Source organism: Anarrhichthys ocellatus, unplaced genomic scaffold (genome assembly GCF_004355925.1).
Source record: "Anarrhichthys ocellatus isolate YVR2014 unplaced genomic scaffold, GSC_Weel_1.0 scaffold1, whole genome shotgun sequence".
NCBI classification, from domain to species: domain Eukaryota; kingdom Metazoa; phylum Chordata; class Actinopteri; order Perciformes; family Anarhichadidae; genus Anarrhichthys; species Anarrhichthys ocellatus.
Genome location: NW_022280031.1, coordinates 3188562 through 3214592, shown reverse-complemented (window position 1 = coordinate 3214592; position 26031 = coordinate 3188562). Strand labels below are relative to the sequence as shown.

Here is a 26031-nt window from a genome sequence, read left to right as displayed (position 1 = left end):
CACACACACACACACACACACACACACACACACACACACACACACACCCTCCTTTTCACTACTGTGTCAGTAAACAACAGTGGCCTTCTCATGGCAGCAGATTCCTCACATTCTCTCACTGTGAGACGTAATTCACATACCTCTAACACTGTCTGGAATGTACACACACACATGGCTCTGAGTGTGTACACACACACACACACACACACACACGGCTCTGAGTGTGTACACACACACACACACACACACACACACACAGATACACAGTTTGACACATGCATGCTGCATTCCTTCGAATGTGCTGCCCCTTCCCTTTCTTTTTGTGCAGTGAGCAGCAGCAGGGACTACTGTGTACACATATGCAGACCCAGTGTAATATAATATAATGATAAGTGTATTATTGGGAGCTTTAACAGAACCCATATCTGAAAGAACCTTTATAAACGGGGTCATTTTCTCTTTGACAGACCTTTACGGGGAACATCTGAAATCATGAGAAAAAAAGTCACAAAACATCTAAACAAATAGCCCAAAGTAACTGCAACCGACGATTATTTTCATTATCAATTAATATGCTGATTAATTGAGTAATAATTTGGTCAGTAAAATGTCCATCCCAATTTTCCAGAGCACAAAGTGATGACTTCAAATGTCTTGTTTTGTCGGACCAACAGCCCAGAACCACAAGTTATAAAAAATAACAAACAGCAAACTTTCATATTTGGGAACCTAGTTTGTATTTTTGCTGGAAAATTGACCTAAACGATTAGAAAATTATCAAAATAGTTGGTGATTCATTTCAGATTTATTGAGTAATTGGTCAGGTCCACAGCACTAATTGTTTCAGCTCTACACCAAAGTGATGATTTCACACATATATTTACATAGGCTTCCATTCTTTAGAGGAATTCTCTAACATTAGCACTTAATGACATTTTGTTCCTGGAGACTTCCCAGAAAATGATAAATAGTAAATGGTAAATAGCAGACTTGTTTTTCTGACTGATTTCACTGACCCTTCCTCTGTTTGTGAAGAGAGGCTACACACACATGTTGTCTACACACACATGTAGTCTACACAGTACATGCTGCAGGCTGAGGCCCCACAGTAAATTAAAGTGAAATCTGCTCAGAGTACAGAACACATCATTCATCAACAACACAGATCAAGAGCTCTCAGTTATTCATACTGTGGATCCAGATGTGGCAGGTTCATGTGAATCAATGTAATACATCAATTCAATACAAACAGTACAAAACCTCACTGAATGTCAGCCGTATAACAACAGAGATGGACCTATTATAAGTTGTGAAAAGACATAGTGCTCTGGGATGATGCATTAAGGCAACACATCTTTCTTAGAAAAGGCTACAAAAACCACTGATGTGTCGGGGCCAAACCCGCTCCTTGAATTGGAGTAAAAGAAGGTGTCAGTACTCTGAACATGTGGTTTGTTATCTTTTATCTTACTACAGTACATGATGAAAATATGCGTAAATTCATTAGCACCAAAGAAGAAAGCTGCGAATAGCTGTTTTTGAAATAGTGAAATACAGTCACTTTCCTTTGAAGTTGAAACTATAATGTTCGACGTATGGTTACAGGAATAGTTTTGGGAAATACGCTGATTCACTTTCTTTCCAAATGCGAAATGAGCGAGTCAACACCACTCTTATTTGTACCTACAGAGCTAAAGCCAGGAGTTGATTAGCCTAGCTTAGCATAACGACTGGAAGCAGGTGCAATACATAGCGTGGTCCTTTCCAAAGTAAAAAAAAAAAACACACCTTCTGACACTTCTAAAGCTGCGTTACATTTGTTTAAAATAAGAAAAATAAGTACTAGAAGATGCCGTCAACAGTTCATCCATCCTTTTGTTATTTTGATTCTATTTTAACAAGGACGTTTTTGTTTTGGCTTTGTTATGGTTGTAGTCAGAAGCTTACATGTATGTCACTCTGGGTTCACCAGGGAGGTAGCGGCACGCTAAAAACCACTAAGGGTGATCATGGTCATTGTGCCAGTACTTTCCTCCACGAGGGAACTCGAAAGTCAAAAAGTTGTGTAACCTGTTCTGCAGCACGTTAACCTGAACGATCTACTGCGTACAGGCTAAAACTGAGCGTTGTTTTCGTGCCATTGTAACTTCAGCAGGCCGTCTTTTTTTCTTTTCTTCCAGAGTGCGGATGGAGAGTTGCAGGGTTGCAGTGTGGAGAATGAGGGACAAATTCATATCAAAGCTGGACGTTCGGCATTTCTGCTCCACTGCTGCTGGGGAGCGAGCATCAAAAAGGACGGCAAGAAAGAGCTCTTTGAAACGGAGCGACACTGGAGCCCCTCGCTGGACGGCTGCCAACGCCGCACTGATTGCCTGTGTGCCTGTGTCTGTGTGTGTTTTGAGGAGTCTTTTGTGCAAAATGAAAGGGAAGGAGGGGGGGGGGGGGTGAAGAGACCTTATGTAATGTGAATAGCAAACTGAAGCCAACTACTTTACTACACTCCCTTCAATCACGGCTGAGTACTCAGGATTTTTATCAGGTTTTATCAACCTTTGTTGTTGCAATGCAGCACCAGAGTTCTGTTGAGGCGAGATGATGGACTGTGACTTCTTATACGACGTTTTTTTTTATGAAATACAATAATACAACTTATTAGATAGCATTTTTTATGACATACTATACAATTACTGATTATGACGTTTTGGTGACGTACTATACTTTTGAATCGACATAAACTATGATTTTGTTTTACATGACATTTGTTTAAGAAGACTCGCATCTTGAAGATCTGTGAATTTGTGATTTTTCAATACTGAAATAACTAAAAACAATGATCGACAAATTCAAAAACAATGAAAGTAATTGTTTGTTGCAACCCTAGCTTGATATCGCAACTGGCTGACCCCCACACCACACACACACACACGTAAACAAACAGACACACACCATGACAGCATCCCAAAGGGATTGGCAGCCGCACAATCAATGACAAACATCTTTAACTTTGAAGCAGCCTTATCGCCTCAGGACCTTGAGTCACTGCAGGTTGAAAAAGAGGATTGCTGGATGTCTTATTAAAGTCCTACAGTAAGCTGCATGTAATCATTGTGTGAATGTGTTTGTAATCAGTTGGACTCCAGCTGATATGACAACTATAATCCAGGCTAGCTAGTTAAAAACAAGGCTGTGATCTGATCAGATAGAGCAGCTTTTAGCTGGAAGCTTGAAGGCCGTGAAGTGAGCCAACTCTCTGCAGTCGCTGATTATTGTTCCCCCACAACACATACAACACATACAGCCGTAGCACGGGTGTCTTAAGCAGGATTTATCATTCTGCGGGACTGGGTCAAAGCTTCTCAAAAAGTAACGCCACAACTACAATACGTTTGCACTCCGACATCACCGTTTATCTAGAAGCAACTTCTCAGGTGATTTCGATGACATTACCTTCTTCAGGCAGAAGGATTGTTTGTTTTCCTCAGGGTTTGAGATACTGAGCCCTCTTACAGGAATACTTCCTAAGTGCGGGTGGCCCCAGCCTCTAAAGCCGCTCAACCAGGCAGCGCTACACAACCACGGATGGGCTTTGATATGAAACACACATCTGCTTTACATATTACGACTGACACCAAAGCACAAAGAGCAGAGTTAAGCTTTCATCACGGAGACTGGCTCCATCTGATGTGCAATTAGTGGACCACACAGAGCGACGTGGTTTATGGCTGCTGGATACAGCAGTGACTGTGTGTGCTGCTGGTTGAGAAGAAGACAAAGAAGAAATCCATTTTAACTACGTTTCTGTTTCCTTCTTGTGATTTGTAGTTCATGTGGGTTTTTACAAGGCTGAGGAGACTTCGTGGATTGTGACCCCACTGCTCACGGGACAGATGCGGCATCTTTTCAGACATGGAAACGTGACCTCGACGCCTCCTTCTGTTTGTTAAAGTGAGGGCTTTTTTTGGGCTACGTTAGCCCTGGAGAAACTCGTTTGTCTTTTTACAGTGAATGTCCCGATACATTTTCCCTTCAACATCATCCTTTGGAGAATTTTACTGCTTATTTTATAAAGTCAGTGACAAGCACTGAATGACTAGATTTTTAGTTGACAAGACATGAAATTCACATTTGTTTTCATTCAGTTGCCATGAATGAAATAGAGAATATACTGTAAGGAGGTAGTGTTGTACTTTGTCTTTTGAGCAGCACTGCAAAGGTAAAACATAACTGTAACAAACCGCTGACATGACAAGAATCTCCTCAACAACTTCAAATTTGGCTATTTTTTTCCATGATAATAATTCCTCAGATGAAGAAAACAACACGAACATTTAATCTCACCTGCTACCACAGTTATTATGTGGTAGCATTCAATGCAGATCTTACCAGGTCTGAAGTAGTGACACTGCCTTTGTGACTTCTAAATCAAAATGGTCCGTCACATTTACGGTACATTATGAGCACCGTGTCTGAAAATAGCTTTAATCAGCGCTGCAGTGAACACGGAGTCACTGTGTTTGGAGCAAGTCCAGAAACCGTTGATTCTTAATATCACAAATTGAAGTTTTGGCAGATAGCTCTTCTTCTTCATATGCAGTATTAATAAATGTGTCTCAAGAGACACAAGAAATAATGCCTGCAAATCATAATTAAAAAATGAGGGATCTTAGAAAACCACCATCTGAACCTTCAAAAGCCCAAACTGTTTGAACTTGTTCTCTCTAGTCTAGGAGTTACACCTGATGAATATCAGCATGTTTGAACATCAGCACTGGGCATCTTCACAAGTGGTTTCAAGCTATGGAAATTCTTGTTTCCTCTAACAAATGATCTTACATCTGTTAGCCGGGGGGGGGGTGCATTTAATGATTAATGTTAATGGGGAGGTACGTCCCCTTTCATCCCTCATAAGCCCCCCTGAGGGCAGGTTTCACACCCAGAAGAGGGAAGAAGCTTCAACAAAGCTACAATCAAAGAGAGATGAACTTGTTCGGAAGTCAATATCTGAGGTGGATACACTAGTTTAGAGGTGTTCTGTGCTCAGAGCAGTTTGGTGGTTGCAAAACCCTTTTACACTTCAGATCTCATCTCCCTTCACATGACCATACAAGTCAAGAGAAAAGATTGGTTTCTTTCTACATCTATCTTTTCCCTCACAGCCTCCTTTGTTTTTCCTCTCGTCTCTTTTTCGTTCTTTCCCTCTGCCCTGTCTGACTACAATCCACTCACCGTGGACACTACGTAGGAAACACACGGAACTGGAAATTATACCTAAACAAGAAAAACAGTAGCAGGTATGTGTGTTGACCAAATAACGCTGAAATTACAACCACTCATCCCCATCGGTACACCACATACACACACCCACAGACACACACAACACACACACACATACACACACACTGTGGATTCAGTTCACATAATGTAGTTTGGGTGTAGCCCCTCTGAGGATTCATTTTTTCGGTATGGAGGAGCATTCATTGAACGGCATCACTTTGACGTACAAAAGACGTGATAAGTTCTACAATCGCCTGAGTGACGACTGAGGGAACAGCCTTCATCTGGTTTAGCTGGCACCTGAGCCTTTACCGGGGAAAGGGAAGAAAGAAAAAAATTTGGACTCGATTCAAACCATGAAAATAAGGAAGATGAAAAAGCGAGAGATTGAGTTTCAGGAGCCCCTTCATGTTCATGGAGGTTTTCCTTTTCTGTGTCCTCCACTGAGGCACCACCCTTCTAAAGTGAGCACTTTTAATTAGTTCCTCTTATCTGATACCAGCTTTGTGACCAAATACCTGCAAATCCAGTAACATTCAGCTGTATTTTGCTAGTTTTATTATGCTAGCTGGATTATGCTAGTTAGCATATCTGAGGATGCTAACAAGCTAAACTAAGATGGCACACATGATACCTTCTGAAAATCGAACATGCTAGCATTATCACTGTTAGCATGTTAGCGTGCTGATGTTAGCTCAAAGCACAGCTGAGCTGAGCTTAAGTACGGCCTTAAAGTGTTGCTAGCATGGCCGTAGTCTCTTAATCTCGTTTGACTGTACTTGTAGGCTACAGCGCAACACATACCGGACATTTATACGATGGTGTTCTGCTTATTACCGAGAATAACTGTCAAGTTATTAGAAGGCAGCAGGAGTGAGCTGCCCCAGATACAACCCATCACACAACACCCTGTCCAGCTGAAGCAGGCCCTGTCACCAGGATTGAAGTGCTGCATGTTATCTAGGTACACATGAGGCTCGTCAAGAGTTTCTGTATGTGGCTCCACAAAACAGCAGATCTCAGTGGTCCATTTCTATCTCAGTAAGGGTGCAAACATTAGCTGTGTTGGGCCTCCAGGCTCAGCATATTTACTAATTTATATAATGTCTTTGGCATCCTCCATGTGCGCCGGTACTGTCATCTCTACTGAGCTCTTAAAAATATTACATCATGTGTGAGATGGATCTCTGGTTGTTAGTAATATGTAGATTCTTCTGAAGTGCACGGAGGCTGTGCAGTAGTCTATTAGTAACTAAAGAAGAGGATATACTGTGAATTTGTATCCAATAGGCATCCATGTGTGTGTGAAGGTTTTAATGCTGCCGTTAGCACATTAAAACTGACACTTATCTTAAGCCAATATCTGCATCAGGCTGTTAAAATAAGATTTACATGGTCATAACGTTTTGGGTCATGAGAGAACAGTCATTTTGTTTTTGTGGGTTGTACAACAGGCTGGCAACAAGTCTTATTAAAAGTCCTTAATTATTCAGTAGCCTTCCATTGCTGATCTATTATGGTTCCTGCACAAATTACAGGAAAACTTTGCAAGAAAATGTAATTGGTTAAATAAATATCCAGACTTTATCTTGGTCTGGGAAGGCAGTGTGTCATGTTCCTGTAAAAAGATCAACTAGGATTAAGAGTGTTAAACCCCATTATGTCTTCCAGTAACACACTTAAATGATAACACACACACACGTACACAGATGCTGATGAGTGCATGTGCATACCCACTCTCAGCAGAGAAAATGACCTCATGCGGCCCAACGTAACTGCTGCTGTAGCACGCTGCATTCCCAACTACATTCCTGAATTCCCCTCAGACATTCCTGCACAATGTGGCGGGAATATGCAGTGTGGTGGTTTCACTGGCGGAGAGGCGGTTTAAAGTGGAGAGAAAAAGGTAAAAAGGTCAAATCGCTTACAAAGTCAGGAAAACAACAGAGGCCAGAATCTCTGTGTCTCACACTTCCGAGTGCCTCGTAGTGAAGGTGAGAGAGAAACAGACTGGCACACAGCAAGAGAGACAGCGAGAGAATGAAACACTAAAACTAATCATTTGGCCCCTGTGTGGAGGCATCCACATGTATTGTTTCTTCACTCTCTCTCCCTTTAATTTGTCACTTGTCCGTCTTTGTGTTGCAAAAATAAGCACGGAGCATTCGTGTATTTAGGGTTTCAAAATGATCTCTAAAAGCATGTCGCCATGTGACAGCTGGATGCTATGGGTCATATTTTAGTTGCATAAGTACAACGGGGAAGGTTTGCCATATATTCACACTTGTACTGTGCAGGCACTTGACTTAGTTTCTTACATTTAGCCACATCCAGTCTGCCTGAGGTTGGGCGGGGTTGATGTAAATTGAGCTTTTTTTTTTTTTTGAAAATGAAGTTGTAAATGTGTCTTGCTCATAACTCATAACAATGAACACAAGCCTTTAATCCCAAATAAATCAGGCGGTAGAATAGGCAGATTAAAATAGCAGATGCTAATCTTATGTGTGAGATGTGTAGTTCACTGCAGTAAAGGGAAGGGCACGGTACAGTGAAATACAAATAGGATCAAATTAAAATAAGAAGACGTCAAGATGCAAAACTACTCTACCAGAGCACACGAATGGTGGATCAACCAGCTTTATTGCAACCCTTTGCAATAAGTGTTGCATGTGGGAGTTTATGTTATGTTATGTAATCCTAACATAAACACTGCTCTTTAGAGATGGAGTCCACAATAGAGCACGACCAAACTGATGCAACTTCATTTGATTCAATGCAATTTCTTCCAGAAGCAGATCAGGGGCGATGGGCTTTCATAAATCACGAGCACTTTTTTTCCCTTTGTGGAAATCCCACTAAAGACATCAATTTGACTTTTCCTTACTGTTTTTGATGACTACCACAACTTGTGGTTTATTTCATCCAACTTTTTCATCCACGATATGACTAATCTGTCAAATATTCCCATTGGGAGAAGGGCCCTCATGTGCTCTGTTTGCTGCTTTTTCAGGCCTTTATTTTCTACTCATTGCCACTTCAGGCTATCCGAAGCCATCCAATAGTAAAAACATGCTACTAAAGGACTCTAAAGCTTCTAATGCCTTGTTTAATAAAGTAATGTCTCCAGGCAGCATATACAATTCCACACAATAAGCAGAGCTTTGGCTAATATTGCTTGGCAGTAAAAACACTCGTTTGATAAAGTAGTTCCAGATGCGTCAGTGAATACAAGATGTTGGGACTGTGTGAGATCCAGATTCAAAGCTCTACTTTTGTCCGATTTGGAAATTGAGGTCGTCACCTAAAACAGATTACAGCACTTGAGATTGTTTAAGTCTAAACATCCCACACGCAAAAAACTATTTCCACCAACACACACAGATTTTAGATTCTTGACAGTCAGTCTGGGGCGCATGTATTGTCAAGCAACAATTTGAAATTTAAGGAAATACTCCGTCGTTCTTGGTCCAATCAGCCGCCCAAAACATAACCACTATACGATTGGTTCAACAATCGTAATGAGTGGCCTCGCTGAAGAGCAGTGTCTATATTTTCTCTGCAGTCAAACTACTATACAAGTGATCCTGTGGAGCCTAAAATTGCATTTTATGTTCTTATTCCTGCCAAAAAACATTGTAATCTGAGTTGGACAACTCAAGGCCTGAATAACTCAAACCTCTACGTAACATAGCCGTAAAGTTTAGCTTCTTTTTCAAATCTAAACCTTTTCGACATCGAATGTCTCCCTCGTACTACAGTATATCTGGACTGAGATCACACAGATTAAGGTAGCTTTTTTCCCCCCTCCTGTTGAATTATGATTTTCTCCTCTTCCATTTCCTGCAGCGATCCGCTGCGTTCTCTCTCGTGTCCTCTTTGTTCCAGGCCTACGGCTCTCAGGGGTTGGATTAGTCCATGCGTTTGTGCGGATGTGTATGTGTGTATGTGTGTGCGAGTGTGCATGAGGACACATTGTATTCACTGAGACCGGAAAAGGAAGAGGAGATGGGTGGAAACAGGAAGAGGAGGGTCACCAACTAACTAACCTGCAGTCTCAGCAGCACATGTCCTGTCCTCTGGGTTTGACACCAAACTGACCAACTAGACCCACACCCAAGAAGAAGAAAGTTACAGAAATTTCTGAACACATCCTCCTCTAATCTCATGTGGGAAAGGAGTCGGGGGAAGTTTCCGAAGAATCCCTTGAAGGGATAAACCAACAGAAAGATATATTTAAAGGTTTAGTGTGTAGAATCTGGAGGCATCTAGAGTTGCAGATTGCAACAAACTGATACTTCTCCCGTGAGCCAAGCAAGTAGAAGTACAGCAGCCGACACGAAAACGCAAAAAAGCGAACGGCCCGATCTTGACACAGTGTTTGGTTTGTCCATTCAGGGCTACTGTAGAAACGTGCAAGACATGCGTAGAGGAGAGGCGTCATAGGGAAAGTGAAGGATAACATGGGTGGGAGTGAAGGTGGTTTGACGAAAGAGGAAAGAGCCGGTTTGGAGGAGCCCTGGTGGGAACAGAGTTAGTGTGTAGGTCCCAGCTGAGGTCACGTCCCCCGGCTGCGTTTTCATAAACTCCCGAGTCTCAGGGTAATCAAACAAAGCACCGGCACTCGACCCAGATAGCAAACCTTGCAATCAAACCTCATAACAGAGACACACCAAACCAGGAAGTGATGCGTCATCCTCCCGTCTTTTCTCATTCACATTTCATAATAAAGGACGCTCGTCATATACTTTCAGGGAACTTTACTCTAGGACTCTGCTACCACCACCACCTCCCCGTTCTCCCTCTCAGAGTCATAAAGGCCAGCTACAACAACAAACAGAGTCTCTCTCGGCTGGGTGTGGTGGCCTGCAGAGCAACAGCTGGGTCCTGTTGTTTCTCCTGAGACCCAGACTGACTGCTCACCCTCTTTTTCAGGACAGCTCTCCCTCCGTATCCTTAGCTTGTTCTTAAATGTTAAAACTTTTTTGTTTTTGCTCACTCAGCATTGCTGTCATTTCTAGGTACTCTTATCTGAACTCTTCACGGATTATATTAGAATGAATCCCTCGTATTTCAGGCATTGCTCTTAAACTGTCTTACATCAACACTCTTCTTCTCTCTCAAAGGTTTGGATTCTCTCGTTCTGCTTTTCTGTTTAATCTCTCACTTAATCTGTCAGTCCCCATCCTCCCTCTTCCTCTCTCCCGCTGTGGCCCCTATTTCCCTCTGACACATTTCCTGTATGCTAGAGAAGGTCATCAACACATTTTCAGTCATACGTCACACGAGTCATAAAAGTGTTTCATAACACAAAATAAAGTTTCTCATTCTTAAAACACAAAATTATCAAAATGCTGAAACATAGTGCAGACATGCAGCTTTGAATCCTTTTTTCAAATAACACAAGAATGAAGGAATGATGGAAAATGTTTTCAATCATCTTCTCTTGTTTATGACGATAATTCGCATCACAATTGCTGTAAAGGTTAAAATAAAGGTTCTTAACAGTGTGACGCCTCCATTTAGTTCAGTTCCCTCTGGAGAGGCATTACACTGTGTGTGTGTGTGTGTGTGTGTGTGTGTGTGCGCAACCAGTATAAACTCTACCTAATGAACTGTTTTGAGCGTGCAACTAACCAAATGGCAATAACAGATCAACTTCAGAGGCTGTGTGTGTGTGTGTGTGTGTGTGTGTGTGTGTGTGTTGCCAGTTCAGACCTGCCCTAGGTTTAATTAACTGTGAGTCAAAGCCAACTCACGTGTGGTCAGAAGAGCAATCAAACACTAGTCGGGCCACATGAGCACACATAAAACACATGCACGCACGTAGGCATGCATGCACACACACACATACAAACACACACACGCATACACTCGCACACATGTAAAGAAACCTTCAGGGGAATAAACATGAAATTAAAACAGTTTCCCGCTTTGTTTTTTTCCTGTTGTTTTAGAAGACCTCAGTTCGAATCAGGACAACTTACAAATCATATTAAAATGAATCAACAATCTTCATGAAGCAACAAGCCCTGACACGCACACACACACACACACACACACAGATCAAGACAGTAAAGTGCCTAGTAAACCACAGTGGAGGCAATCTTTTGATCTGATGCTAAGAGCACCAGGCAGTCACAGTCTTTCATTATAAAGACGTCTTCACTCTGAGAATCAATCACTCACAACAACTTCTTTATTTACAAAACAAAGCAAACTTTTTTTTAACACATGAACATTAAAACTGTGACGGATCATTTTTGACAATCGAATTCTTGATCGAATAAACCAAAAATGTTTTCAAAGCACACAGTCATCAGCTTTTGGACTTGGGAGCCATGACGCTCATGTGGCTACACACAGATGTTTGTGAATAGTCAATAATAATAACATGTTTTGTTTTAGCTTAATTTAAATGAGTCACTACAGTGATTCAGTTTTTAAATTAAAATTAGGCCAGAGGAAATGATGCCAGTCACAAACGTTTGTTCAAGAACAAAAGTGTAGTTAATCAGAATAATGGGGGCACAGACACACACACACACACACACACACACACACACACACACACACACGTGTGTGCGTACATGTACAGATATTATTTCTGTTTGCGTGTCTGTGTGAGTAATTATCTGAACCAGAGGCTTGATACTATCACCGTCTTCCATGTGCTGGACAGAACAGCATCAGGGGAAAAAGATAAGAACCGGCATTGTGGCCAGATGTACATAAATGTGTGAGAGTGTGAGTGTGTGAGTGTGTGTGTGTATTTCCTTTTCAGGCCAGAGAGCTCCAGGGCAGATTACCTGCGACTAGCCAGGAAGGCTAGAATCAGGATTTACAAGAATCAGACATGCGCATGCATGCACGCACTGACACACCCACACACCCACACACMCACACCCACACACACACACACACACACACACACACACACACACACACACATCTCAGTCTTTGATGCAGCTGGAGAATGTTTCTGGATCAAAGAACCAGAATCAGAGGAATAAACAGCCCTGCACTCAGACAAGAATCATATAAATACTTACTTATTTTGCATATTTAGATGCTTGTGTTTATTTATCCATTATTAAAAGGAAAGGCATTTTAAGATGAAGTAGCTGCGATAGATTGTCTTAAACAGTCACAACTAGTGAAGAGTGAGGTACCATTGTGTTACTTTATATTTAGGCTGCTGAGTGGGGTCCTCGGCCATCACTTACTGCATGTGCTCAGCTGACTTACATAAAACAAGTGAATGTTAGTTTGCATTAGTTTGGAGGCAACAATAGAGCATTAACAGGACACGGTCCTGAGATTTCAATTTAATGACTCATCAACTCCCCAACTGTACAGAGGGATGCAGGCGCCACATTTAAGCTCCACAATGAAGTCAGGCAGGTAAACATGCTTCAAATTCAGCATTGGTCTCTTTGAACTATCTTAACTAACTTTTTTTCAGTCATTAAATTGTATCCTAGAGGATTAAATTCCACCCTATGTGTAATGGACAATTTCATGTGTGCAAGTGCACATTTCAGGTCGACTACTTTGAAACATGAACACTGTATTTCTAACATTTTACCCGTTTTATTTGTATTATTTATTGAGATAAATAATAAAATGATTGTCAGCTTGTTGCAAAAACGGTTGTCTGGTGTTTCGGAACCTGATTAGCCTTAAAAAAGTGATCCGTTTCTGAAACTGGGCTCCCTGGATCACACTTCATTCCTGTAAACACCTTTCCCTCAACAACATGCATTTTTGTTTTGTTTTGGCTGAACACCCAGTAAGTCATGAGAAACAGGTAGCTATAGGCAAACAACAACAAAATAGGATTTTTGTCTTATTCTCCCCGTTTCCAAAAGAGTGAATGATTTTGTTGTTTTCTGCACTTCAAAGCCAAGCTAAGAACAAGAAATGGTGACAACAGAAAACAACATCCATGGGCTCTCACTATCAGATAAATGTTTACTGAGAAAATCTGGGATATTAGTGAGTCTTTGAAAGGGGCTGTTTTTGTTAACAAGGTAAACGTGACCCTGTGTGAAGGCCTAATTGAAACGAGACAAACATATTATTTTTCAAAATAGAGGTGGCGATGTGGCAATGTTTATCTGTTGATCTCATATATCATAATGCCCATGTTAAAGAACAGTAGCAAAACATTCCGTATGATGTGTGAGTGAGTGCGTGAGTGAGTGAGTGAGTGAGTGAGTGAGTGAAAGCCCACTTTAAAAGTGCAAAGCCGATACAGATACAGAAATAGTCGTTAAAAGCTACCGAAGAGGAAGAAGAGTAGCAGCTAAACAGGGACGACTAGACTACTACTCTGTCTGTTCGTCTGTCTGTCCGTCCATGCACACAGCCAGCTGCCAGGCCAGAAGAAGGCATCACTGTGGACCGACTGGCGCCGGGGAGGAGCGACCCCTTATAGGAGCAGGGCCGCTCTAAGTTTTCCCACATAGTGAAGGAAAAGTTGGCTTTATGGGTCCTATTTATGACTTGTGAAAATAACTCTCCTAAGATTAATGATTGTTAATTCTGAATGGGCCCCTTTGGGCTCAAGAAGCGAGACAGCTGTCCTGGGTGCCATGCATCCACTTTGCCCCCCACCTACAGTCCACCTCCTCACCGGCTCCAGCCCTGTGTACGAGTGTAGTATTAATATACAGCCCACCAAAGCAGTATCCCTCAGCAGTGGAGTAATGTGCAGGCCAAAGAGGTTCACATCTTATCACCTGCTATATTTCACACTATACCCTCTTCATCTATATAATCTACGTTACATACCATATGGAAAAGTATTAAATATAACAGCCCAAAAGAGAGTTACACATAGTTTTTGGCTTCTTATGGTGACAAAATTACTAAGAACTGTATATTTAATAGGAGTTATTTTTTAATATGTTCTGTATGTATCCTGGGTATTTATATTTGACTGGTATTCTGCTTGAGATAGCACCTTCTCATAAGGGGAACACTGAGCAGCTATGCTCAACTCATATTACCTCAGCTGCAGAAACAGAAAGGAGGGGGGGGGGGGGGGGGGTATTAAAGGAATGATGACATAGCTGACCCACCTGACCAAAGTGCTGGATGCAAATGTGCCCTGACACAGGATGTGTGTTATTTAACAGACTATCATTCCCCACCATAATCCAGAAGCTATTTAAACTATATGGGATTCTTATATGACAGTGAACAGATGCAATAAAGTTTGTGTACATGTAGTTTGGGTGGACACTCTGATGCTGGACTGCACAAAAGAAAGTTACTGTTCATGAAAAATGATAGCATCTACTATGACTACCAATATGCACTGTGTAGTAAATACAGAATCGGATACATATTTCACAGAAAATGTCTCCAAAACCATAATTTGTAACCTGGGAGGGCACCATGAGAGGGTAGTTAAACGCAGTGGACTCAAGAGTCAGGACAGTTGTCAGGTAAATAATTATTCATCAATACAACAGGAATCTTCAGTACCAAATATACTCACATCCGTAAGGGAGAAAAAGGTTAGAAAGGTGAGCAAGCAAGATTAAAAGTCAAGCCACAGACTGACTTAAAGCTTCTGAATTTATCCCGTAAAGAACTGTGGAGATTTAGACCAACTATAGCACTGAACATGTGTGTGCATGTGTGAGAGAGACAGCACTCCAGAAGGAGAGAGAGAGAGAGAGAGAGAGACTCTGTACAGAGAGGAAGCATAGGAGGTGTGATGGGTGTTTACATAGCTGACATACATCCCTAAAATTAGACTACACATTTATAATTAGCAGTGCAATAGATGTCAGGCAGGCATAGCTGGCATACATATGGGACATTAATACACACATGATTAGTACCAGAGATACATGATGACACTGGCATAAGTGTGTGTTTGTGTACTTTACGTTTGTCATTAATAGGGATACCAGAAATGTAGTGGTCAATACCAATACTAGTGAAACTCCACAAGTCTCCATACCCATTAGATACCGAGGTAAGAAAACTAAACAGAAGAATAAATCCATGTATGTCAACATACACCCCTTTATTATCGTTTGCATACTGTTTTTATGTGAATTCAATTTATCATTAATCTCTGATGATCAGCCTCATATTCCTCGCCTAAAGACAAGATTACATTTGAACACATCATTATAATGTCATAATGTACCTTCGCCTTGTACTCATTTTTACTGAATGGAGCTTGAACACATCATAATGTAACTAAATGAAACATTCGTTTCCAAGGGGACATTATATTTATTGTTTTATCAAAGCAATCGTAGATATTCATGTATTCATTTAATTGATATAACACAGAGAAACGCATGGAGTCCTAATATTGACTTTGAAACATGAACATTTTGCCTTTATAAGTGGCCTGAATAAATAAAAATAAAATAAATGAATTATCAACTATTTCTGTTGGTCAACTAACTAATAAACTTTTTTTTGCAGTATCTGTAATACATGTAACCGGGTGGGAGGGCTGGACCATATTCTGTCATCACATTTGATTTAATAGAACTTTTTAAAACACTCTTGAGTGTAAGATTGCAAAGAATAAAAGGGTGTGACTTTGATACAAACAGACATTAAACTGGATGTTTTGAAAATGTGAAATAAATGGAAGAAAATGGAACTTGAAATATACAACCATTCAGGGACAAGGGTTGAATAGGGTCAATTGCGCCTGATTTGAAATTTGTAACGGATACAACTTTTTGAAATGTCTCTCATTCTCTCTCTCACCGGAGCGTGTGCAGTGTGCTAATGAAAAAGCAGACCTAATATGTTTCCATGAGTCCATCTGGTAATAATTGCAGCATGTAGCAACCGTAGCTGTGTTTGGATAAAGCTCTGACATCCATGGGGCCCTCTGACGCTCAAGTGTATGTTTATGTGGGGGTGAGAAAGAGAGAGAGGAGGAGAAAGGAGGGGAAAGTGTGGCGAGAGTCTGTGATACTGTGTGTGTGTGTGTGTGTGTGTGCATACATGCTCCCACTTGTGTGTTTCCCAAGCTGCTGGTTGAGGAGCCAACATAACTACATCAACTTTATCATCAGCACAGTGTTGTACGTAGACCAGAGCGTGGGTGGATGGGTAACCTCTGCTCCTTCGGGCCATTAGCATGACTCAAGGTGATGATTAGTGGCCTCTGATGGCGCACAGACTGCTATCAAACGCACAGATCTGAAGTAACAGAGTTGTCTATATTATACCGCACGCTGCCTCTGTGTACTGTGGTCAGGCAAAAAAAAAAAAAAAAAGAGGAGCTTGTCAAGACCCAGGATTTTCTTTTATCAAGACTTATCATGCTTGGAAGTAGAGTGTGGTTCAACTCAGTGCATAGCCTAGTAAAAAAAAAAAAAAGATTTAGCTTATAATTGGCGGAGAGATTGCCCTGGAACTAACTCACCATGTACACGATACTCCCAACTGTAAATGTCACTTATTGAACTGTTCTTGAGCAAGACACTGATCTCATGAAAAGTTGTCCTGGATATCTGGATTATCATCGACAAAACAAATTGGGGGGCCCAGACCCCCAAGGACCTCCTGGACCTGGAAACCTCCAGGAAGGTCTCGTATTATTAATTAGGGATTGAGGTAATTCAACAAGGATTTCATTTCAAAATGCAACATTGAGATGATGATGTTGAACAAAGACAGGTTACACCCTCCACAAGTAAAATCCACAATATACACCCTCTCTGTGTGACCCAGTTCTGCACTGGGGACCAAACCAGGTGTCAACTACATAAGGGGTTCTGGTCATGAGCTTGACACCCATTGTATAAGTTTACAATAATAATTTTAAGTGAATCACTTTGCAGAATATGTAATTGGTGAAAAAACTCATGTCACAAGATCAAACCAAAGAAGGAAAAACTAGTGTGACAAGTGACACATTCTTCTTCTAAGTTCAACGCAAACGTCTTCATCTTGTGACTTACTGGCAGCGCTCAGTCGGCGTAGGTGGAAGGGCGTGGAACGAGAGCTGTGCAGAAAGGCCCTTTGTGCTGAGAGGGTCACGCATTCTCTGTATACGGGACATTCACAGTGAGGCAGACTCGTGTGTGCGGAAACACACGCACGCACGCGAGCAGAAGGATCGCTTACTGAAAATGATGAAAGGAATGTGTCACATGAAGAGTGACCAGTGACCGAGGGCTTCCTTTGATATCACGTGATGGTACAAGCAGGGTACAACTGGGTAGTGACTCATTTTATTTACTTAAAACTTGGGACTTGAAACTTTGTCTATAATTGTATCTATCCGACTTCAACCCTTATAACTGTTTCTTTCATATATATTGGTTAGTTCTAACGTTGTCCTATAATTGTTTTCACTGTATGTGAAGCACCTTGAGAATTCACCATTATCATTGTTAAATTATTTAAAAAAACATCATTTTTTAGTGGTAGGGGGTTTTCTGAAGGTTGTTTTATATTCTTCCTAAAAGAACATACTTTTTTAGTGTTTTGTTTTCTTCCTAAAATAACTGGGAACAACAAATACAAAACTTGAGCTATGATTGTATATAATTTAATGTGAGGTACTGCAGAGCCACTAAGTAGTATTTTAACTTAAACAATTTAAGATTATAATGTATCATTTCTCTTACTACAATTTCTGGATGTTTCATAGACTCGCTCACGAGAGTATAACAGTTGTACTAAAGAAAAGGCACCACATCATTTGTATGTGGAGGTTTTCATACTGTGCATAGCCCTTTTATATTCTGCTAATAATATAAAAAAGGCTCTCAGATTTTGGAGGGAGAAAATCCATGTCCTTTGATCTCTATCCTCTTACATAATAAGGATCCGCCTGACCCCTTTCTGTGCCTGTATGGACGAATATATACGCTATTTTATATAATTTCACCTGCCAAGCCAAAGACGGATGCGTCAGAGGAGATGAACAACATCCTGTACAGACTGTCATTTCCTCTCAGGCTCTTTGAGTGTTTTGTGTGTGTGTGTTGATTCAGGAAGGCTAACCAGCCAACACAACACCCTGTTCTGACATGCTAACACGTATCTACACTGGTTTAACATTTGTTTAAATGCTTACCAAAATGGACTGTGTTCAGTTCAGGTAACCCGTCGTTGAACGTGCAATAGCGACTGATCTGGAAGGGCCAATGTGTGCCATCTGACCTGGTTGAACTGAAGGGACATTTGGTAAATGTTAATAATGCTTAACTGCATTTAACCAACAACATGACTTGTCAAAAGTAAAGTAAAGAAAAGAAACCGCGTATAAGCCGAGACATGTGGCACGCAAAAGGCTCAATAAAATATGTTTGTAGAATATGTTCCTGAAAAGATTTGAGGCGAGAGATACGCAATGCAGTCACAGAATCTTGATTTATATTTGATCAGCGCTGCCTACTTTGATGGTTTTATCTGAATTTGTTTGTCAAATTCAGATAAAACAGCGAATGGTCAGTCAACCCGCCGATCCGTATCATCAACACGCCACTGGATCTCCAGAGAAAACAAATAGGACAAGTCGTCCTCACAAACATCAACAGATTTGGTGTATCTCCACCATCAGACGATCTGCCGCGCACTTGGTTTGAAGTATACTGAGGCTGAGGGGAGTGACAGTGGATGCAACAGTTGCAAAGACTGCTGTCGGGAAACTGGCCGTACCAAATTGTAGAGTAAAAGTGGTGAAAAACACAGTACAAGGACAGATCATATCATGAATATTTAAAAATGGTTTGTCATGTTTGCCTTTCTTAACCACTCATGACATGTTGCATACTTACCTTTAAAATACATGTAACTAATTTGCCAGACGCCAGACTCGTAGTACATTTTCCACTCTGCCAAAGTTTAAAATCCCAATCGGACTGATCTCACAAAGAAGCCATCCACACTGATCTGCTCACGCACGCACGCACGCACGCACGCACGCGCGCGCTTTCAGTTAGTCTAAACTTTTACCGAACTTGAACTCCCCTAAAACGCTGTGGTGACTGCATAAGAAGTAGTTCTCAGGTTACAAACTCGCCCAAAATAGGCCATAAGTACATAGTACTGCTATCTGGTGACGTAGATTATAGTTTAGAATGGCTACACACACTTGAACATGCAATGACACACACAGATACACACGATCTGTAAAGAATTCAGCACCATGCTTTAGGGAAAGACGTGAGCATGGGTAAAAATAACAACTTAATATGCAAATAAAGTCATTTAAATCCACTAAAATCCACGCACAAACATTTTGTAAAACATAACCAATTCTTTTGTGTTTCCTAATCAGACGATAGGCTGACAGACGCACTTAAAATCACAGACCTACAGTATGTCTAACTTCTAAAGAAGAACCTTCTTAAAGCATCAAGTCATTAAATAAGCCACTGGAAGCCATGAGCATCATCCACTGATGACTCATAGCTGTATACAACTCCAATACATAAAAAGGTATCCCACAAGGACCCTTTAAACCCCTCATTTTTACATTGAGAATTATCATTATTTCGGGTCGGTACTTCTTAAAATATGGGACAAGATCCGAAATGAGCCACAGGCCCCTTTCTAGTGGGATCCCGCATGAAATAAGTAATAATATGCTTTCAGGAGCGGGAGAAGAACCTCTGCGCTTTCCTGGAATAGGAAAAAAAACAAAAAAACTTGAAGGGACGTCCTCCAAGTGCAGTAGTTTTTGGAGTAGCTAATCTGTGTACAGGAAACAGGCGCTAAGACTTTCGGCGCTAGTGGGCTGAGCAATCAAAACAATCTCTCTATCTTCTGATTGAGGAGAAAGGGACCTGAGCCAGACACTTCAACACACTCCATCAAGGGAGAGGGCGAGTTGAATAGAGAAGGAAGGAACAATCGATAGAGAGAATGATAGAGAATGAGGTAAAGATTGATAGAGAGAATCAGGGAACGAGAGTGAAAAGGACAAATATATATATATTCTTCTTTGCCAGCTCCTACTTTCTTTCTCTTTAATCTCCTGTCCTATTTTGCTTTCCATTTGTTTTTCTCCTCGTCTTTTCGAACTCCACTGCCTTTCTCTTATCTACACTCCTCTTTTCCCTCCTTTCCGTCGTGCGTCCTTGCTTTTTCTCTTCTAGCCTCCTCCATCTGTGTGTTATGAGTAGGAGTTGTGGAGAAAGTATGTGGGATTTTCCCACAGCTCGGCATGACCAGACCCAACCCCTCCCTCCCTCATGTCAAGAGGGGAGTCTTGAGGAAAACCACCCATATTCCACCACCAAGTATTCTGCATGTTTGTTGGAACGTTTTGCCCCTCGTTGCTCCGTAGACATCAACTGTGTGCTGCTACGGCAACAGAATAATTACAACGGGACAAAAATATCTCTGCCTTTGAGTTAAAACAGCGTAGCTCCTATTAAAACATTTAATTCAACAAATCTCACGAATGAAACTTCAGTTTCCACAAGAGGAGCTGATGAATCTCAGCTCAATGGTAAGCTCTATCTAGCCATCCATTTTCTGTCCCTTATTCGGGTCCAGGTCACGGCTCCAGCAGGGTAAGCAAGAACACCCAGAAGTCCTTCTTCCCAGCCATGACGTCTGACTTCTCCTGAGACATTCCCAGGCGAGGCAGGATATTGAAACCTCTTAACGTACATTGCAGATGCTGCACCGATTCACCTGTCGTTCTTTGTCTTCCCCTCACTTGTGAACGTGCTTGACTTATTGCCTAAAATACTCACTTACTCCAGTTACACAAATACCAAATGCTGTTTAGCTATGGTCCCATATTCTCACAGTACCCCCTAGAAGACACCCAGAGAACTCCATCATAAGCCTTCACACAACACAACGTTACTCCTGCTCAATGAGTGAGTTTCCACATTCTGATGCAACCACATTTCCTACATAAAAGTCTCCCAAGAAGGCACAGCACAGCCTCTGCTCCAGAGCCTTCAACATCTCAGAGCAAATTTCATCCTCTGCAGTGCTTTTTTTTATTATTTATTAGGGATCTTTCCAAGAAAGATGGCCAGGTATTCCACCCCCGAGTCCTCCGCCTCCTTCACAAAGTGCACATTCGGTCAGGTTTAGAAGTCGCTCAAAGCGTTTCTTCCACAGTATCCCAGCTCAAGGCCGGCAGCTTCTGACCTCCTGAACCGACCGTATAAAACACAAAGTTGCCAGATAGATAAACACGAAGACGATTTTTCTCTTGTAAAACTGGGTTAAGAGAAAAATCAAACACCAACTCCAAAGCTTCACACTTGTGCATGCATCAAGTGTGACATTGTGCTTTTATCAATGTACATGTCGACGCTGCGGCCTTTGTCTCTGACTGCGGAAGGCTTTTGTGTGTGTGTGTGTGTGTGTCTGTACCCGTTTGTGGTGTATAAGAGTGTGATTTACCTCTGCAGCCTGAGTCTCCTGGTGCAACAGTGTCAGCCCCGTCAGGTCCTCCAGGAAGGAGTGGGATGAATTAAAGACGTTGGACAGGAAGTTGAAACCTTCCCTCTCATAGTTGTCCAGGACCTGGACGAAATAAACAACATGAACAAAGAACAATTTCCAGTGATTGAACAGGAAATGTAATGTCTATTGGTAGGTTAATAATAAATCCATTCTGATTGAAACATTTCCACTGCAGGTAGTTATAGAACTGTACTGATTCCTTGCTGCATATTGAATATCAAATTGCTGCTCCTGTGTTTTACATTGCTACTTTTTATTTAATCAATGTGTAGACAACAGTGGACCAGCGTAAACAGCAATTTTGAAATGATGTGGAACCAACAGAGTACTTGACAAAATTGACAAAAAGGGAGAAAAATAAGTAGCTGTGTGTGTGTGTGTGTGTGTGTGTGTGTGTGTGTGTGTGTGTGTGTGCGTGTGTTACTGAGGCGCCTGCCTATAAACACAATACATTTACACAACAGCAAGTTGTAGACCTTAATGGAGGACGGTTGAATGCTGGGGAAGTAATTTCCCTGAAAGGTCTGATTCAAGTCTCAAGGGAAGAGAAGCTTAAAGCGAACATAAATTAATTTCTTCACCTTTAACTGCAGTGTCAAGTAAAACATTGCGTAATGTCCAAGACACTTCTAAAAGTGCAGTGCTTGGTGAAAGTCCCTTTTAGAGTCTGATGTGTACACATTGAGTTGAGGGCTAAGTCATGCTAATGCATCAGGACGTGTTCACTTGAATCAAAAACATTAGGAGAAATTGTCTCTCAAAAGTAGATAAAAATAATCTTTTAATGGTATGAAATAAAAGTGCGCTCTTGTCCGTATAGGCACAACCTCTGAAACACCGAAACTCAGTGTTTACCTTGATCTCCTACCAGCACTGGCTTCAAATACCCACACCTTCTTTCCAAAACACACACACACACACACACACACACACACACACACACACACACACATCCTCTGCCCTCTCGACTACCTTCCTAAGCTTGGCCAAGCCTTTCATGGACGCCCACAGACCCTCCTCTGCAGGTGTAGGGTTACCTCTGCCTCAGACGTCAACACACTGTGAGCATCAACATCTGTGCATGCGCATGAGTGCATGCGCGCGTGTGCGTGTGTGTGTTCGCAGACTGACATGGCGTCTAGTCGTGGAGCCAGACACACCACACACAATGCACACTGACGTGTCCCTCGTTCGTCTTTTCAACCTCTCCTTTCTTTCCTTCCCTCTCTTTTATTTCTTTGATTCTCCACTTCCATCCACGGGATCCGTTACATGAGACGCCAACGGCCAAAACACACTTTGTTGAAATATAGATGCCCACAACACAGAAAGCAACTTGATAACTGCGATGATCTTGTGATAAAGTTGACAAAGTCACTACGTGTAATGCACACAGACACAGAGTTACACACACACAAAACACCAATATCCTTCACTCATATCAATAGTAGACAAGATCAAGACAAAAGACTGACAGACTCCAGTCACATGGAAAAAAGTCACAAATTCAGCCAACTCAAATGAGATGGGGTTGTGAATTTTGACCATTTAATTGTACCTACATCAAATGCTTTATGTATTTAGGGATTCTCAATTTTACAAAATTCAGTGTTTGGCACTTTTACTCTCTTGTACAGCTGCAACTTGATGAAACAACAGAAATAATTTGTAGAACAATTTTCTTTCGAGAGGTTACAAAGCTTGATAGCGGACTGAAGCATCTAATATCAGACTAATTCAAACCGCGCTGTGCCAAAATCACTGTGGGGAATATGTCGTAAAAACATAAACATAATGTAAACACAGAGAACGGAAGAGACTTGAAACGTTTACTAGATTTCGTTGCCGTTAATCAGGCGCTGGCGGGTTTCAGTAGTGACAGCACAACGGAATCATCAACATCTGGATTAGATGGTGTGCTGCACATCTGTATACTAACGTGTACATGTGCACTTGTCCTAAAGCTTCCTTCCATATAGAGCCATATAAATCTCAACCCTCTGGCTGTACTTTACAGTGGTGCCAATTTCTTTTGAAGTTGTTAGTGGATCCATACTGTGCGGATACTCACTGAAAGTATCCGACACTATAGGCTAAGTGTGTGTGTGTGTGTGTGTGTGTGTGGCATCCTATCAAACATACACTGGGTGGTGCTGGTGGCTCAGAGGGGCTTTAACTAATGTTGTGAACATGAAAAACGGAGTTGACTGTTGTATTTCAAAGTACAGGTCAGTTCAAATCAATGACTGATACATAATCAATGAAATGCTTAGAGGTTCTTGGTTCGTGCTTTTGCCGTGATGTGACACTTACTGAACACGATGAGTAAACAGTTCCTGGTGATTCAACGGTTTTGACTTCCCATCGTTAACTTGTAAAGTCAACACGCCAGGTTAGACACTTGCCTTGAAAACGCACAAACTCCATACTGACTCACTGAGCAACCACTCAGGCCTCATGGTATGTCGGTACCAGCACACTTTACAGGAAGCACATCCCATAACGTGTGTGTATAGTTGGAGCTATGCGATTGCTGTACAATGCATGCGTGTCGGTGATATAAAACATGAAGTTATTTATTCTAGAATTAGTTATGACATTTCCAGAAATTGCATTTAGTGTGGAAGTGGTTGCTAGGAAGAATGTAAATATAAATAAAATATTTAGTGTAGTGATGCAAATCCTGTATATTTTAGTTTGTTTCAAGGGTTTTCATCTTTGGCATGAAGGATTTTGACATCCACAAGTCCTTAATGGGATCGGTGCTGGATACAAAATTCCACCCAAATACATTAAAAGTTGTAATCTTTATAATCTGTGACATGAGGACGATTTATTTTAAGTATAAGTATAAAACAGTTATACCACTCTAGTTATTCAGAAGGAAGAAATGCATTACCTGAGAAACCCTGAGCTACATTGTTACTTTGCACCACACATCTAAAAAAAAAAAGAAACTTCTTTTGCCATTAATAATGGTAGCATGTGGCATATTTGGTGGTGTTAGTACCAGTCGTTGTAGTAAGAGGTCTCTGGCATGGTTTAAGACCACGTCAGCTGAGATTTACTCTATAGTGTGTAGTTTTATTGGCTTGCAGCCCCAGAAAGAGTTGGGAAACACACACACTCTCACACACACACACACACACACACACACACACACACACACAAAAGCCCCAACTCTACAGGAACTGCTCCAGCCCAGACAGGGCCTGAATTGTTTTGTTTCCATAGTGACCTGGCAGCACACAGCTGACTGCGGCAGGAATACACGCACACACACACACACACACACACACACACATATATAAGACAAACACACAATCCTGTTACAGTGAATGGACAGGGAGGGAGAACAGGAAGGGAGAGAAGGTAAGACAGAGGAGAGAAAAAGAGGGGAACTGAAGTAGACTAGTAGAAATGAAGAAAATGAAAGGTAGAAGAGCAAATGCAAAAAAAAAGAAGGGGAAAATGTGTGTGGCTGGGATTAACGGAATCAAAACACAGTCACCAATTTCACTACATAACCTTTATCCCTGCCTCAGCAGAGGATCGTCTTTCCTAACTCATGTTGTTCATTGTTCCCGACTACACAGGCTTCACCTCAATCCCCATCAAACCCTATGAACCCTCCAAACAGACCAAATAATCCCATCAGTCACACAGAAACATGACACCTTAAGATCGAGTGGAACTTTATACTTATTTTCTCAAAAGCAGCGTAGGTGGAGAAAAACTCAAGCAAAGCCAACTAGCCCCCCCCCCCCCCCCCCCTCCCTCCCCCTCCCTCTTGGTTTCTCCCTGTGTCTCTCTCGCTCTGTCTTCACATGAAAGTGATGGATCTGGGGCTTTATGACCTCTTTATAGACACAAAGACTGCATTGAGATCAGGGGAGAATGAGAGAGAGAGAGAGAGAGAGAGAGAGAGAGAGAGAGAGAGAGAGAGAGAACCAGACCTCCACTCATCACAACACCCTTTCTTCAGCAGTGCACTTCCTCTCTTTATCCCCCCCCCAATCATCTTGCTCTAGCCTCTTTTTTAAAACTTGCTCCCTCTCTAACTTGTGCCCCTCTCCTGGTCTCACACTAATGTACACCAACCAATCACATAGCTGGACGCAGTGACCACAGGGCCACCTGGCGCAATGATTGGCCAGTTGACTGTGGACCAATGACAACGTGTTAAAAAGACACAAGGGCAATCTCCCCCCCCCCGCTTGGCTGATTTGGGGATATGTGGACCCTTCAAAAACCCAACTTTACACGCACGCACACACACACACACACACACACACACACACACACACACACACACAC

General features: G+C 41.7%; 1 protein-coding gene across 2 annotated transcripts in view; it reads right to left on the bottom strand.

The window, feature by feature from the left end:
• atg7 (ATG7 autophagy related 7 homolog (S. cerevisiae)) overlaps positions 1 to 26031 on the bottom strand; it is a 53818-nt gene that overhangs the window by 4297 nt on the left and 23490 nt on the right. Inside the window, exon 17 of one of the 2 annotated variants that reach the window (XM_031849111.1) lies at positions 21652 to 21774. In XM_031849111.1, coding sequence (XP_031704971.1) covers positions 21652 to 21774 — 123 coding nt within the window. Of the gene's footprint in view, positions 1 to 7378; positions 21775 to 26031 lie in introns of those variants that run through there. The other variant, XM_031849102.1, reaches the window with a different exon arrangement.